The sequence below is a fragment of the Lingula anatina genome, chromosome 1 (genome assembly GCF_051362555.1).
Source record: "Lingula anatina isolate TDL-2025a chromosome 1, LinAna3.0, whole genome shotgun sequence".
Taxonomy (NCBI): Eukaryota; Metazoa; Brachiopoda; class Lingulata; order Lingulida; family Lingulidae; genus Lingula; species Lingula anatina.
Genome location: NC_141767.1, coordinates 36,668,786 through 36,685,242, shown reverse-complemented (window position 1 = coordinate 36,685,242; position 16,457 = coordinate 36,668,786). Strand labels below are relative to the sequence as shown.

Below are 16,457 nucleotides of genomic sequence, written 5' to 3'. Positions count from 1 at the left end.
TGGGTATCAAAATATGAAGTTCACGCAAAATGCGTATCATTCGTATGTGTTTATTTGATGATGATGATGATGATGATGATGACAAATGAATTAAATGTAAATTACAAATTCTTTTCTTTTCTTAAAAAAGTCAAATTTCGATAATAACTTAAGTCAATTGGTAATGCTGCCATTTGTTTATAGCGAAGCCATTCCTCGGCGCATTCTAGAGCCAGTGGTTCATAGTCATAAAGAAACTTATTAACAAATAATTCCTTTCTCTCTATCATGAATTGAAGATCTCCGACACCGAAAACGCATATCCCCCGTTGCCATTTGCCGTAACATTTGTCCACGCCCTTCCAAGCAGCCCATACCGCCAACCAAGGCTTGGAGTCCGGCACACCTGTCAGACAGAAATATCAAAGATAATGGTGTTATGAAAATCATCATTTTACACCAAAAATCTTTATTTTGAATGGTGTTACTACTGGCGCACCTGTTTAGCAGTGAGAAAGCTATACATATATTACGCTCACTCGTCAGAAATCTACTTGTGTGTTCGCATAAACGTCGAGCATTCACATGCTATACACGATTTCGAAAAACACGTAAAAGACAATTAGAATAAGGTAGACGAAATATCCCTCGGAATAATTGTGAAAGACGTATTATGACTGTGATATTTATACTTCCTCTAAACGTTTGAATGTTTATTTCAAATTCTATATTAATTTGTATAATTTTTTTGATAGTTTCACCAGACATTTTTTCAGAACTCACGAAGCTTTGTCATTTGAAACGCGGTATACTTCAGTCATGTATTTTCCATCAATGGCAAAACACATTTTTAAGCCACACAATTTAATTCGCGCACTTTCTCCAATAAAAAAAATGTACAAGTATTTGGGATACTCACCGTCATAACCCCCAGGAGTATTCAAGTGCGGGTTGTACTTCAAGAAGTTTAACGTGGCCCAGTAATATTCATCGGGGCTGTAAGTGTCCCTGGACCATTCTAACAAAGCCTTGGCCGACGGATTAATTAAAATAAACCTCACAAACTGTCTACTGAAAATTCCATATGCACTGCCTCGAATTATTGTGATATTATTTGGCGGCTTGCTCTTCAGAATCCGAGTATTATTATAAATGCGCTTCCCATTCTTTTCTTGTATGTCCCAGTGATACCTGAATCTGTAGGCTATTCCACTCAAGCGTCGCCCTGTTATCCCTTCGATGTCATTAGCACCGTTGTATAATTTCAAAATCTGGACCATTTCATAATTAGTTTTCAGAGGGAATTCTTGACTAGGCAAGTTAATATAGTATTTCCATTGTTCTGGTCTTTTGTAGGAATCATGCATGCAGTTAATTTCTGCTTTGAGTCTAGAAAAACCAGCATAGATTACGCGCTCTAGTTTAGACGCTATAAAAACGTTATCAAAACACTTGGCAATGTTTCGAATAGCTATATGCACCGAGTCAGATGATTTAGCGTCAACATGTATACAATACGTATTTTGAGGACGGTATATTGCACGTAACAAACGTTCTGTCTGATGCACGTCCTTGTATAGTAGAATACTAAATGCTATAGGAAATTGCTCCTCTTCTTCTAGTGAGTTTAAAACGTACCCACGCGTCCTTTTAAAGGTATCACAATTTGACGTCAATTCTCCAAAGGCGTGATCTGAAATAAATTTTGGTTTGGTCATCTTTACTCGGCTTTTGGCGTAAAGAATTTCTTCTCGATCTCCCTCTAATAATCTGCGGCAGTCGGACCTGAACTGGTGTTGGGTGTGGTTCACTCTATCCGCACTTTTATGAGAATCTTGAATAACAAAGTAGTCAATATCCTCACTTGTGTCAGAGGTGGAACTCTGTTGGAAAATTTGCATTTTTAGAAAAAGGTAAATAGAAAATATCAACACGGTGCAGGTATAGTAGGCGTTCCTCTTGCGTCTCGCCATGGCCTGAAATTGATAAAGTGAGTAAATGTCACGTGCACTTATTCTAGCAAATTTCTTAGAGGCAAAAGAGAATAAATCTCTGATCCTGAAATGACTCTTCTTATCCACTCACGTTCTTTTGCCACTCTGTCAAGCTAACGAATGTTATAACTATTTTCAATGAACGATTTTCCACACAATTTTCTCGGTAAAACTGCAGACACGGAAGTGCCTGTAACAGTCTATTGGTAAGATAATGATGAAACATGACCACGTAGAGCTCACAGGCACCCAAAGCGAGATTGACTTTAAACCTTGTAAAGCAATTTAAGTTAACACTTATCGTACTTTCTTAACGTACTTTCTTAACCGTTTAAAGAATAAAACGTAATAGACAAGATCCCAATTAAGATATTTTAGTAGAGTAGTTTTAAAAACCACGCTTTATTTGCTCGGTCTTGTAAATTGCGATAAAATAAGATGAAATGTCTACCAAAGGAAAATATCTGTAAATGCGACAAGCACAGATGAAGGTCACAAACTGTTTGCACAAAGCTCATGTTGAACGAACTGGACCCCTAGAAAAAAAGTGGAAGCGTTAAAATTATGATACAACTCAAGTATCGGTATTCACGACAAACCGGTCTTGCTCTAGTGCCATCACAAGTTGGAGCTAGCCTAGTTGCTGGTTGGCAAACTTCCATGGTCAAACTGAGTCTTCATCACGCGACCCAGCAAAGATTCGAAGGCACGGCTATGTGGTTCATGAAATGGTTATTGTGATAAATGTGAAAGAACATATGTGACCAAATTATGATATAGGCAGCGCGACCTAGCCCTATGGTAGCCAGGGGCGGATCCAGAGATATTTTCTGATAGTCTTCCAAATTATCTTTGTGGATCCATCCTCCATTTTTGACCGTCTTCCGACAGAAAAAGATAGATACCATTCAGTGTAAACTTGAAAATCTGACCGTCTTCTGGAAGACCCAGAAGACGGCCTAAATCCGCCCCTGGGTAGCAGCCCCTCCCTTGCCCCACCCTCCAACTGACCCAATGACCAACGAACAATACTGAACAGAAGTTCCTATGTTCATCATGAAATACCAGGGCCCATCGAACAACGCTGGGGTTTTGAAGTTAGAACGAAATGGCGACGTCAGACTAAACCCTTCATATAGAAGTTGGAAGGTCGAATTACGTAATCGAAGAACCTACCTAGCAAGACAGCCTGATACCTGAGCATCTGAACGCGTGAATGTAAAAATATTTCAAGATTTTTGAAGTGACAAAATTTAACCTACCTTCCGTACGACCAGCGGCTACTGTAGATCTATATATGAGTATCCCGGACAGTGCACTGGCCTTAAAGTTCTGCTGCAGTAGTGTAATATATGTTTGTGGCCACGTAATTACACTTGGCTTTGTGTTTAGTCTATATAGAGATTTCTATTGCACTCTATTGATCAGTAAGCAGCATGGATAAGCCTCTATTGTCCGCAATCCATGCAGATCGAGCTGAGCTGTAATATCAAAACGATACAATAGTGAGTCAAAGTTACAACAGGTAGAGGTTGAGGATGTTTGTAAGATGTCATGGGAACAGGGAAAAACCCGTTAGAGACTGGTTTTGCAGACAAACTTTGTTTTCCTTTGGCTGGTTGAAGAAAATCTGGAGATAATGGATTGAACAACTCGAAAGACGCGTGGACAGTACAAACTAAATATTGATCAATTACAGTATGTTGACAGGGGGTTCGATATGTTAATACAAAGGATCTAATGTCGAACTGCAACTTTTAATAAAGAAGTAGAATTCGCAACGGCAATGATGTTTTCAGGCGTGGTCGACAATTTATTTTTGAGGACCAGTGTTGGAATAAAATTAATTGTTGCAAACGTGGTGCATACCAATCGTGTTTGTAAGGTTCATAAAAAGGTGTACAATCACCCTTGCATTTTTATTGTTGATACTGCAAGATTAAGTCTCCTTAAAACATAAGGAATGTTCACCTATATTTCTCAAGGTTGATATTAAGGTGACGTTTGAATTCGTAATTGATTTCTGCTCTGGGTACCCACACGTGGATCATCGGGTGCACAAAACAAAACTTACGACCAGCAACTCCTTGCGTCCAGGTTGTCCTTGAGGACACCGGTTTGGAGAACACAACTGAGCTTGCCTGTCTTGTGGGGGACCACAGGGTCTGGAAATCTAGTTATGATGATGCTTAATTGAGTATTTTGATGGTCGACTGCGGTCGACATGATTCTCTGATTGATTAATTGATTTAGTCGTAGGCTAATTAAGCTATCATGCTTTGAGTCATTTTTAGAAATTAATGTTATTGATAAGTTCAGGTACTATCTCATGCGAAAAAAAAAGACCAGTAACATGGTGTCTGAACAAATATTTATTATGTAATTTTAATTAGTTAGAGCGGACTTTTCTTTGAATCCTTTGTGTGCTGCACTTCACCCATAATGTTTTCTTAAATATATCTTGCAAAATGTTGAATTTAGGTAAGTGAAAGTAATTTAAACCAGATTGGGAATGTTTTAATAGGACAATGGGAATTTTATCAATTGTTGTGAAATGTAACCATCATAAAAAGAATTAGTAAGCTATGTTCTGCACAGCAGTGAAATATTTGCTTTGTATAACTGTAAATGTGTCATGACGTAGTAGTTCTATAAATAAATGTGTCAAGCAGTCATGTTTAATTTTCTATTGTATTCTGTTACTATGAAAAATTTGCACAGTTGAAATGCCATGTCTCTGCTAAGCCATCACCAGAGTACATCTATGTTGCTTTTATATATTGTCCAGGTAAATTTTGTACTTTACAATGCTCATTTATTATGAACAAAACTTATGAACAAAAATATTTTTCCCAGGCAATATTTTACATGTTATAATGTAAAATGATTTAAAAGTTCCAAATATCAAATTTAATGTGAGAATGCTTGTTTTTGTGGGTAACTAAAGGTGAGATCTTCATAATACAATAAAGTAGGATAAGCAAAGTTTATGTCATTCATTTTGGCTTCAGCTGACCATGATGTCTAGGTAAAGAAGAAATGCAAGGGTATCTGTTTCAATAAATTCAATATTGCAGTGTAAAAAATCTCAAAATTTATGTAAAAGCATCCATAGAGTAGCTTGAGTGTAAATCTACAGCTCTGAGTGGAAACTCAGTCCAAGCATTAATAGAGATAGCACATCGTGAAAATGTAGCAGGGAGGGAGGGGTATTCTTCTGTCAATCACTTGTCAACAAAAAAGCAGCCTTTTCATCTCCATGAGTGCAGCAGTTAGACACACACTAAACATAGGCATATCCACTGAAACCTCCATTGGCATGTTATTGCTAATGTTAATGTTAGTTCATGTCTTCTGCTCTCTGGCAAGATATCAAATCTCAAAAAAAAAAAAAAAAAAAAAAAAAAAAAAAAAAATTTTGAGCACTGACCAGGAATTGAAAGTAAGAGTTAAGCTAAAATTGTAAGTTTTTGAAAGAAATGACATTTACTTGAATGTTATAGTAAAGATCTATAGACAGAGTTTGTATTACTTCTCTTGAAATATCTTTCTGATATAAGATATTCTGATATTTATATACTTGATTCCATTAATGTAAGTAATAATAAATTTTCTATTAGTTAGTTAAATCAGAAATAAAGTTTTATCAGTCTGATTCTTTGTGTGTTTTTAAACAGGTTTTTAATCCTCTGTGTGTGTATACAAACATATTTGTGCTGGTGTGGTCAGAGAGAGAGAGAGAGAGAGAGAGAGAGAGAGAGAGAGAGAGTACCAAAAAACAACAAAATATAGAAATATAGTGAGTGACTAAGTCTTTTATTTCATATTTGATATTACAAGATATTACAATTAAAAAGATATACTGACTTGAAAATATAAAATTTTCTTTTTGGATAAGAAAACAGATGAATATACAAGTTGGAAGGATATGACTGTGTGGAAGAATGATTTTAACAAATTTGGGGGGGGGGGATGTTTTAAACACCTACAGAAAAGGGCTTATGTAAAAAAAAAAAAAAAAAAAAAAAAACTGAATACATATCATTATGGAATGATTGTAATAAAATCCAGAAGCATAATATTAACACTTTAAGAATAGAGATTTATCAAAACACTGCAAACCTGTTGAACATTATTGCTTTAAATTCTGCTTATTATGCATGATTCAAATTTTCTATGACAGATTGCAATATTTTCGAAAATGAACCATTAAATAAATCATTTAACTTACATCAGTTCTGACCTAATATTTTTAGATATTAATAATTTTTAAAAAAACTTTTTCATCATTTTCATTAATAATGCTGAGACGACAATACGGATTTTTTCAGAGTAAATGATATAACTGGTGATGATAGACCTACATACTCACACTTCCAGAGGAATATAGCAGTGTTGGTGTTGATGGGGCCCTACATCAACACAAACACATGCTATGATGAAAAGATCATGACCAATGTCCTTACAGATTTGGCCAAAATCAATAAGGGTTGATCATGAACTTTCCAAATGTTCCTGTCAGTGTGGCCAGCACCAACAAGAACATGATCCTCCTCAGAGATGTTCTAATGAGTATGTAGTCAATGATAACCAGAAATAACATAAACACTGCATGATACTACATTTAACAGAAATTATCTAATTTGATAAAGAAATAAATATAAATGTGGGAATTTCTGTTTATTTTTTAAATCTACATTTCAGTTTTAATTTTATGATTTTTTTGTTTTTCATCTATTTAATTTTTCTAATTATTTTTCTTCAAACAATTTATTTTCAAGTGAGAATTTTTATCATGTTCTTTACTTATTTTTAAATATATTTTTATATTTATTTGCTTATTTATTTTGTATTATGATATTATCCTTATTTTTTATTTAATTTTTAACTTATTTTTCAAACTAATTCTATTTATATCTTTTCAAGGTACCTTGTATTTTTCCCAATACAGATCACTATAAATTGCACAATGCATATAGGTTTTGCTGTTTAAGAATAAAATCCAATACAATATTAAGGCAGTAGGAAATTTTTGTTTCAAATAACCATAATTTTTGCTGCAGTGTAAAAAGGAATTTATTTTAATAAACTTAAAATTTCTTCTAATTTTATCAGAAAAATATCCAAAATGTTATATCTTCCACACAGTCATCAAAGTGTTTACAAAGGAAGTTGTATACAAATGTAAGGATTGAATTCGTAAAAAGGTTGCAAGAAATCTTTCTGTATAGAATTCTAAAAATATTGAAATTGATAATGTAAATTTGCAAATGTTCTCTCTAAACAACTAAATGCCATAATATATATATACAGTAGAAAAGATATATACAAACAGGGGTATTTGTGCTAACATATTACCCCATACCAAATATTCTCAACACAAATCTAGTAAAGGCTGAGCGCCTTTTAGAAGAGGGTGCAACTTTTGTCATGTCTTTCTTACTTTTACTTCCCATAATTCTACCAGTTCTACTGGGATGTATAAACTCACCACACAACTTAGCGGTGCCATACAACTTTGTCTTTTCCAAAGCATCTGCAACACTTCTTGAAGTGTGCCTGTAGCTGATAGGGTGCCAAGGAGAACGCAAAAGAGATCTAGGCATAGGTGTTTTACGAGCACGCCTACCCCTCATCCTCCACAGAGGATCAGCCACAATAATTTCCCCCCTTTCGTTTCTCCCCTCACCACCACCATACAAAGCTTTAGTAGCAACAGGAATACGACTAGGTTTATGTATTCTTTGGATTACAACTACTGGGCAGTGAGCCCTCACAGTAGAACGGAGACACCCGTTAACTGCTACAGGGATTCTAGACCTAACCGTAGGTTTTCCTATGACATTCTTAGCAAAGGTAAACAACGTGGAAGCCATAGTGGCTAGCGTTGTATTTGATACCTTAGTTTTGGATCTAAAGATGCCACCACATCCACATGGGCAATAAAATGCGTGGTAGTGGGTCCTACAACGGGTGGATACAGTGGAAGTACACATGTCTGAAAGGAGCAAGAATTATCTTTGCTGTACATAACTATTTGTTGATTCTTATGTCATTGTAAATGTACAGAAACATGCATGTGAGATGCAGTACATGTTCGGGCATAATTGTAGGGTTTTTATTTACCTCTCACTAAAATGCGAGAGTTAGTAAAAATCTTTATTGGTCTTTCTAGAAGTTTGGTCAAAATTCACTCAAATCTCCTGGGGCCAGTTTCACAAAGCAGTAGTTAGTTAGAACAACTAACTACTGAACTACCTCGCTAACGGGCAAACTTAGCGATTTTCGAGGGGTGTTTCACGAAGCAGTAGTTAACTCATCGCTAAGTTCAGTCGTAAAGTTCGGTCGTTAGTTCTCTCGTTACTCACCGTAGTCTCGAAACCGTCTACCGGAAGTGGAACTCTTGCGTAAAAGTGTCACGAAAGCACTAACTCTCCAATTTTTGGTGGCTGGAAATGCATAAGAACGTCTGCTTTGAGGTCGTCGTAAAGGATCTCCACCACCTTTTTGCCGCTCTTTTTGTCACAGCTAGGCGCAACCTCTCGTAAATTGCATCATCGTGTGTATATTCTAATAGATTCTGCCTTTCATGAAAACGTCGTAGTCTACGTTGCCGTCTGGCGGTACGGTTAGCAAGAAACACAGGTAGCCGCCATATTGGATACAAAGACAAACGACAGACAACGGTAACTAAGCAACCTTTTTATTTCACTCATTACGCATGCGTACGATGAAACTCTAGAGTTAGCGACTGGTCTGACCAGTCGTTAAATATCCAAGGCAACAACGAGACAATAACGAGCGAGAGAACTAGCGACTGCTTCGTGAAACGGCACTCTAACTAGCGAGAGGCTAACTACCGATCGCTAACTAACTACTGCTTTGTGAAACCGGCCCCTGCATCTTACTCTGGTCAGACATAAAAAATATATATTTTCTATGTTTCACCCAAATAAAAATCCAATAGATCAAAGGTGAGTCTATCAATAAATAAACAAATGAAAAAAAATCGAAATTCTTTCCGTTTTTTTTTTTTTCGAAAACAGAAATAAGACATGGTCAGAAAATAAAAAAATCCAATTTCTAAAAAAAAATGGAATTTTGAATAGATAATATGCAGAAAAACTCACCGATATCTCTTTCAAGATACAGTGGTAAAAAGATGTAGAACAGGTGAAAGCCTGAGGCAACTGACAGTTGAAACTGCTTAGAAATTCGCTGTGAAGTGACGTAAGTCTGCTCACTGTGCAAGCTCGTTGTCAACTGACGCTCGTGGAGCGTGCTGGCTTTATATACTATGGCGTAATGATCTGTCTGTTGCCTTGACGATATCCGAAAAACAAAATAGTTTTTTAGTTTCATATCAATTTTTTACATATTCCTCGATTGAAAAAATACGTGAAACAACAGAAATAATTAGACAATGCAAAACTCAGCATTATAATCATTGATAGAATATTTGATTAATTAGTTTAGTTGGATATCAAAATAATTTAAAAAAGATGTGAATGGGTCTGTTGCCAAAACAAAAAAGATACTAGTAAAATAGCAACTGACGTCAGCATTTGGCAACTTGCCAAACAACGTTATCCATCTACGTCACAATTTCAGCGTATAACGTAATCTGCCATGTCTGGCCTGACATTCTTGCGGAATCAGCCGAGGATTGCCGATTGCGTTTTTGTTGCACAGTACGTCATGTAAAACGTGGTCTAGTCTAATACTGTACCAACCTGTAGTAGGCCTATTCAATCTCCGTGTGCTTAGATCTATGTTTAATTTCATTTATTGCTTCTTATCTTTTATTTGTGAAACGTGATTTAATAGACGTTAACGGTGACAGTGATTATCAAAGTGTCCTATAGTAGGTTCTCGAATGGGTTATAAAAATTGTCTAGATTAAATCTCCATTACAAATCCATTTGATACGTGGAACTCCTCATACCATATTTTTATAAAACTATGTCTGACTTTGCTTATTGCATCTGAATTTTGAATAATTATACAGCTTTTATGTTTTTTTTCCCCTTCGGTTGGGGGACGTTCTTCACTTAGTTCCGCCCCAAATGCTGAATTCATCCTTATTACTCTGCAGCACTTTTGATTGACAAAATCTTGATTTAAATGTCGTATGGGTATTTTCCCCCCATGGATCTTGTCTTGTCGTATATTTAAAAAGAGTATTTCAGTGATAATATTATTAGTGTCAGTTCCATGTACTGTTAGTGCTGTATTAATTGATCAATGCCGATTCAACTTAGCACGCCTTGTCATAGGACCTTGTATAAACTTTAGGCGAGAATTCTATTAGTCTATACTATATATATCAGTTTCACTTCTGTCCATAATTTGCGGGTCATTACAAGTGTCCTCATTAACTAAACTCCGGTGACTACAAATTCTCAGTCTCATGTCAAACAGCGTGCCGTAGGGGCAGACAAACTGAAAACGCTGCTGGCGGACGCAGCGGTAAAACACCTGACACAAGCGTGCCTTGTCACCATAGTAACCATCCGCGCGTTGTCTGCAGCTGAAGGAAAACCGGGGAGGGAACGCATGTCGGGCACAAACTAACCCAAGAAAGCCGGTGAACAGAAGTAGACACACCTGGAAACAAACATGAAAAATACCTGAAATGTTTGTAAAATGCTATTGCCTGTTTTTGCGCTTTTGTATATGTATTTTTATATTTCTTTTCCATATCTTGTACGAGATATACAGGTAACATCATTATCAAAAGAATCAATAATTATCCCAGCTTAAAACCTATATTTTTTCTTATCAGTTCACTTTTCTATTTCATTATTTATCTTTATCATTATTATTATTATTATTTTGCGAAAACTATAAATGCAATTGTAGCCAGTTAGCACAAGAAAATGTACGGTGACGCACAAGAAATCCATAGACGAGCTTAGTAGGCTATTCTTAGCATTATCTTAGGTTTGTTCCCAGAAAAATTTGCTCAAAATTGATTTGTCGCATATCTTTAGTGAACGAATCAGAAACAATACAAAAAAGTAAAGTAGGCCTATCAAATTTGATATTAATCAAAATCGTTATGATTTACAATAAACAACATATTAACTGGCAACTGAAAAAGAAAGAACATTATGAGCCATAAAACCACTCATTATCACCGCATTCAGCAGTCTTACCGTGATCTTCATCATATTTCTGTGCCCTTTTGTCAGAATTAAGTCTTATGTGGACTCTACTCGCCAAATTAGTCGTCTAAAATTGTGTCTCGCAAGTCTACATATATACGAGCTGCTTATATTTAATTTCATTTATTACTTTTTATCTTTTATTTGTGAAACGTGATTTTACAAACGTTAACGGTGACAGAGTATTGATGTGTCCTGTTGTAGGTTATAAAATTGGTCATAAAACCAGAGCTAGATTATACCTCATAGCGATACAAAACCATCTCATACGTCGAAAGTCTCACTTTAATTTATATCACTCAAGGGGGGTCCGCCATATAGATAAACGTCCCAATAAAATATTCGCCCCGATAGATACGTCTCTATACACACACGTCTCAATAGATTTACGTCTCGTTAAATTTACGTTCCGATAGATCCACCAACAGATTCCTATAAACCCACGTATCTTTAGATCCAGGTACCGCTAGATCCATCTATCTGACATCGTAATCGGCTAAAAGGCCCATATCAACTTGCGTTGTGAAATTTAGAACACATTTTTATGTTCTTTTTTGTTTTGTTTTGTTTAGAACACATTTACATGTAAATTCAGAACACTTTTTACGTGTTCGAATGTTGCATTTTGAGAACGCTTAAACAGTGTTCTGACGCTAGAACAGTAATTAAGCGTTGTGAAATATAGAACACACTTTTGTTCTTTTTATGTTCTTTCACTGAGTATTATGTGAAAACGATCTAGTAGAATAATATATTGCTGACTGCGTACTGCCGTTTTAAAGAAGTGCATTTTATGTACTGAGTAGTATACCAACCATATCGAGCAATAGTGTACCTGTAATGGATCTATCGGTATTTGGATCTAAAAATACGTGGATCTATAGGTATGCGGATTTAAAGGACGTGGGTTTATGAGGACGTCATATCTATAGGAACGCAAATATATAGGACAGCAGAAAAAAATCGGATCTATCGGTATTTAAATCTAAAAAGACGTTTTTTCCGTTTTTCCTTTATGTATCTATCGGTAACGGGAGTATAGGGACGTGTAATATTTTGGGACTAAATTTTATCCGTACGTACCCACTCAAGGAACGCCCTTTCAATACAGATGAAGATGCATGATAAGAACACATAAACAAAGCGATTTCGAATCCGAGGACCCCCCTTAAATTAATCCTGGATCCGCCCATGTGTATATATAGTCTGTACCCTGCACGATCGATAGATTGATTTTTCACTATCCACAGCTATGTCGCTCGCTAGGCCCTAATTCATGACTCTTCTCTCAAATTGTGAGAAAAGTCACATAATCCATCTGTGGCACTGGTAGAAGGTAATTTGTCTGCGTGAAAATCGTAATAGAAGTGTCTTAGTCCTTCCAATGAAATAGTCGTCCTTTTGTATAGGCATTCTCAGAAAGCTGAACAAAATTGCTGTAGAAATGCTAATCTGATTGATCGTGGGGATACACAAACCGATGGTTATCGAAACATCAATCATCACAAAAGAAACACATTTAGGCCTATGGTGAGAAAAGCATTTAGGCCTATATAAGATGGTTCAGTCTTTACGGTAGTAGGCTACCCTGAGTGTCAGAGAAACGTAAAAGCTAGCTTGCTAAATATACCTCGTGGTGGAGTCGCTTTTACGAACCTACACTTTAAATCAACATGCTATGATAATGTTATCAATGATGCATCCGAGAGAGAGAGAGAGAGAGAGAGGGGGGTGGGGTGGGCTAGCATATGTTGGATTAGATTTTAAAAACAATAGGTTGAACGCATGTAGGCCTATGTATAACATATTTTGAAGTTTTTTCCCTTCTATTTGTATGCTTGGTCCATACCAAAGCTGCAGCACAATTTCAGTCAAAGGTTAATGCATCAAATCACTATAGACTAATGCCTTCAAATTATTTAAGTAGCCTGGTAGGCCTACTGGTAAGCTTACTGTGCATATACGAAATTTCGGTCGTTCCATAGAAGAAATAAATACATAATAAGGTTTATCTACGATTAAAACAGATTTCTAAGAATGAAATATAAATTTGTAGTATTTTTGGTTTTAAATTTCAGCATAAAATTACGTTGCATTTACGTTGAATTGTGAGGTAGACAACGTTGTTTTGGCTAAATGCCAAATGCTCACGTCAGTAGATGACGTTGGTTGGCATTTTGCCAGTAAAATTGTTTTGGCAACAGACCTATGCACGTCTCTTTAAAATATTTTTCATATCCAACTAAACTAAGTAATCAAGTATTCTATCAATGACAACAATACTGAGTTTTGGTTTTCCGAATTATTTCTGTTATTTCACAAAATTTTCAATTGAAACATTTATCTAAAAAAGAAATGAAAGCGAGAGACTATTTTGTTTTTCGGATATCGTCAAGGTTACTGACAGATTATTACGCCATAGTATATAAAGCCAGCACGCTCCACGAGCGTCAGTTGACAACGAGCTTGCACAGTGAACAGACTTACGTCACTTCACAGCGAATTTCTAAGCAGTTTCAACTGTCAGTAGCCTCAGGCTTTCACCTGTTCTACATCATTTCACCACTGTATCTTGAAAGAGATATCGGTGAGTTTTTCTGCATATTAGATCTATGTATTCAAAATTCCATTTTTTTAGAAATTTGATTTTTTGATTTTCTGACCATGTCTTATTTCTGTTTTCAAAAAAAAAAAAAAAAAAAAAAAAAAAAAAACGGAGAGAATTTTTTCTCATTTGTTTATTTTATTGATAGACTCACCTTTGATCTGTTGGATTTTTATTTGGGTGAAACATTTTTTGCTAACTCTCGCATTTTAGTGAGAGGTAAATAAAACCCCAACAATTATGCCCGAACATGTACTACATCTCACATGCACGTCTCTGTACATTTACAATGACATAAGAATCAACAAATAGTTATGTACAGCAAAGATAATTCTTGCTCCTTTCAGACATGTGTACTTCCACTGTATCCACCCGTTGTAGGACCCACTACCACGCATTTTATTGCCCATGTGGATGTGGTGGCATATTAAGATCCAAAACTAAGGTATCAAATACAAAGCTAGCCACTATGGCTTCAACGCTGTTTACCTTTGCTAAGAATGTTCTAGAAAAACCTACGGTTAGGTCTAGAATCCCTGTAGCAGTTAACGGGTGTCTCCGTTCTACTGTGAGGGCTCACTGCCCAGTAGTTGTAATCCAAAGAATACATAAACCTAGTCGTATTCCTGTTGCTACTAAAGCTTTGTATGGTGGTGGTGAGGGGAGAAACGAAAGGGGGGAAATTATTGTGGCTGATCCTCTGTGGAGGATGAGGGGTAGGCGTGCTCGTAAAACACCTATGCCTAGATCTCTTTTGCGTTCTCCTTGGCACCCTATCAGTTACAGGCACACTTCAAGAAGTGTTGCCGATGCTTTGGAAAAGACAAAGTTGTATGGCACCGCTAAGTTGTGTAGTGAGTTTATACATCCCAGTAGAACTGGTAGAATTATGGGAAGTAAAAGTAAGAAAGACATGGCAAAAGTTGCACCCTCTTCTAAAAGGCGCTCAGCCTTTACTAGATTTGTATTGAGAATATTTGGTATGGGGTAATATGTTAGTACAAATACCCCTGTTTGTATATATCTTTTCTACTGTATATATATATTATGGCATTTAGTTGTTTAGAGAGAACATTTGCAAATTTACATTATCAATTTCAATATTTTTAGAATTCTATACAGAAAGATTTCTGGCAACCTTTTTACGAATTCAATCCTTACATTTGTATACAACTTCCTTTGTAAACACTTTGATGACTGTGTGGAAGATATAATATTTTGGATATCTTTGCATAAAACTTTTAGACTTTCTATTTTTTAATCAAATCTCTTAAACAAATATTTTAGAAAAAAAGGGCATTTAAAACAAAAACTTTTACTGGCTAAATATTATTTTTGAATTGGATTTTTTATCATCTTTGATGAACAGCAAAAACAATATTGTACATACTGGAGAATTTATGATCATATAATGCAGTAGGATCCATAATAAAACTAACTAAATAAATAAACAAATAGTTTGAAAAAAAGTGAACAAAAGAAAAAATAAAGAAAACCCTGAAATAAAATTTGAAATAAAAATAAGAAAAGAAATTCTTTCTGCAAAATAGATAAATAAATACATAAAGAAAGAAATGAGTAAATAAATAGATAATTAAATAAAAGTCTAAAAATTAATGAAAAACAATGAAAATCATGAAACAGAATTCGAAGTATGAATAAAGAAGTAAAAGTTGTCACATTAATGTTTATCTCCTTTATCAAATAAGATCATTTTGGTTTCATGAAGTAACATGTAGTGTTTATGTTATTTCTGGTTATCATTGACTACATACTCATTAGAACATCTCTGAGGAGGATTATGTTCTTGTTGGTGCTGGCCACACTGACAGGAACATTTGGAAAGTTCATGATCAACCCTTATTGATTTTGGCCAAATCTGTAAGGTCATTGGTCATGATCTTTTCATCATAGCATGTGTTTGTGTTGATGTAGGGCCCCATCAACACCAACACTGCTATATTCCTCTGGAAGTGTGAGTATGTAGGTCTATCATCACCAGTTATATCATTTACTCTGGAAAAAAAAAAGAAAACATTGTCCACTCAATTATTGTTTATTAGTGAAAATAATGAGAAAGTTTTAAATGTAAGGTCAGAACTGATTAATGTGCGAAGAATATAATTGCTTTTTAAATTTCTTTCTCCATAATATTGCAATTTATCTGAAAAAATTGAATCATGCATAATAAGTAGAGTATAAAGCCAATAATGTTCCACAGGTATGCAGTATTTTGATAAATCTCCATTCTTACATGTTAATATTATGCTCCTGAACTTTATTAAAATCTATCTTCCACACAGTCATTTTCTTGTGATTTGTATATATACAACTGTTTTCATGTTCTAAGGAACAATTTTTACAATCAGATTTTCTTGTCAATTGTAATACAGAACAATACTAAAATATGAAATAAAATATTTTGTCACTCACCATATATTGTTGTTGTTGGTAATGTTCCTCTCTTTCTCTCTCTCTTTCTCTCCTCTCTCTCTCTCTCTGTCTCTTCTCTTTCTCTCTCTCCTCTATCTCTGTCTCTTCTCTTTCTCTCTCTCTCTCTCACACACACACACACACAAGTATAAACAAGCATAAACATACAGGCACTCATACATAAGCAGACAATATAAAGCTTGGAAAAAAACTTGCATGTATCTATATCTCTGTATTTTAGCATTTAAGAAAAAGCAGCTTTTACATCTCCAAAAACTA

At 35.3% G+C, this 16,457-nt stretch overlaps 1 protein-coding gene across 1 annotated transcript; it reads right to left on the bottom strand.

The window, feature by feature from the left end:
* Positions 1–34: 34 nt before the first annotated feature.
* LOC106181126 (beta-1,3-galactosyl-O-glycosyl-glycoprotein beta-1,6-N-acetylglucosaminyltransferase) lies at positions 35–2,769 on the bottom strand. Its single transcript, XM_013565421.2, has 2 exons — positions 899–2,769; positions 35–385 (listed from the first exon to the last, which is right to left on the bottom strand). Exons 1-2 carry the CDS (start codon positions 1,950–1,952, stop codon positions 102–104), a joined length of 1,338 nt encoding a protein of 445 aa, XP_013420875.2. The 5' UTR covers positions 1,953–2,769; the 3' UTR covers positions 35–101.
* Between the last annotated feature and the right edge of the window lie 13,688 nt (positions 2,770–16,457).

Coding starts and splice junctions, on each gene's coding strand:
- LOC106181126 (XM_013565421.2), bottom strand. CDS start 1,952: ATGGCGAGACGCAAGAGGAACGCCTACTATACCTGCACCGTGTTGATA. Junction 386..898: donor TACTCCTGGGGGTTATGACG/GTGAGTATCCCA, acceptor TCTGTCTGACAG/GTGTGCCGGACTCCAAGCCT.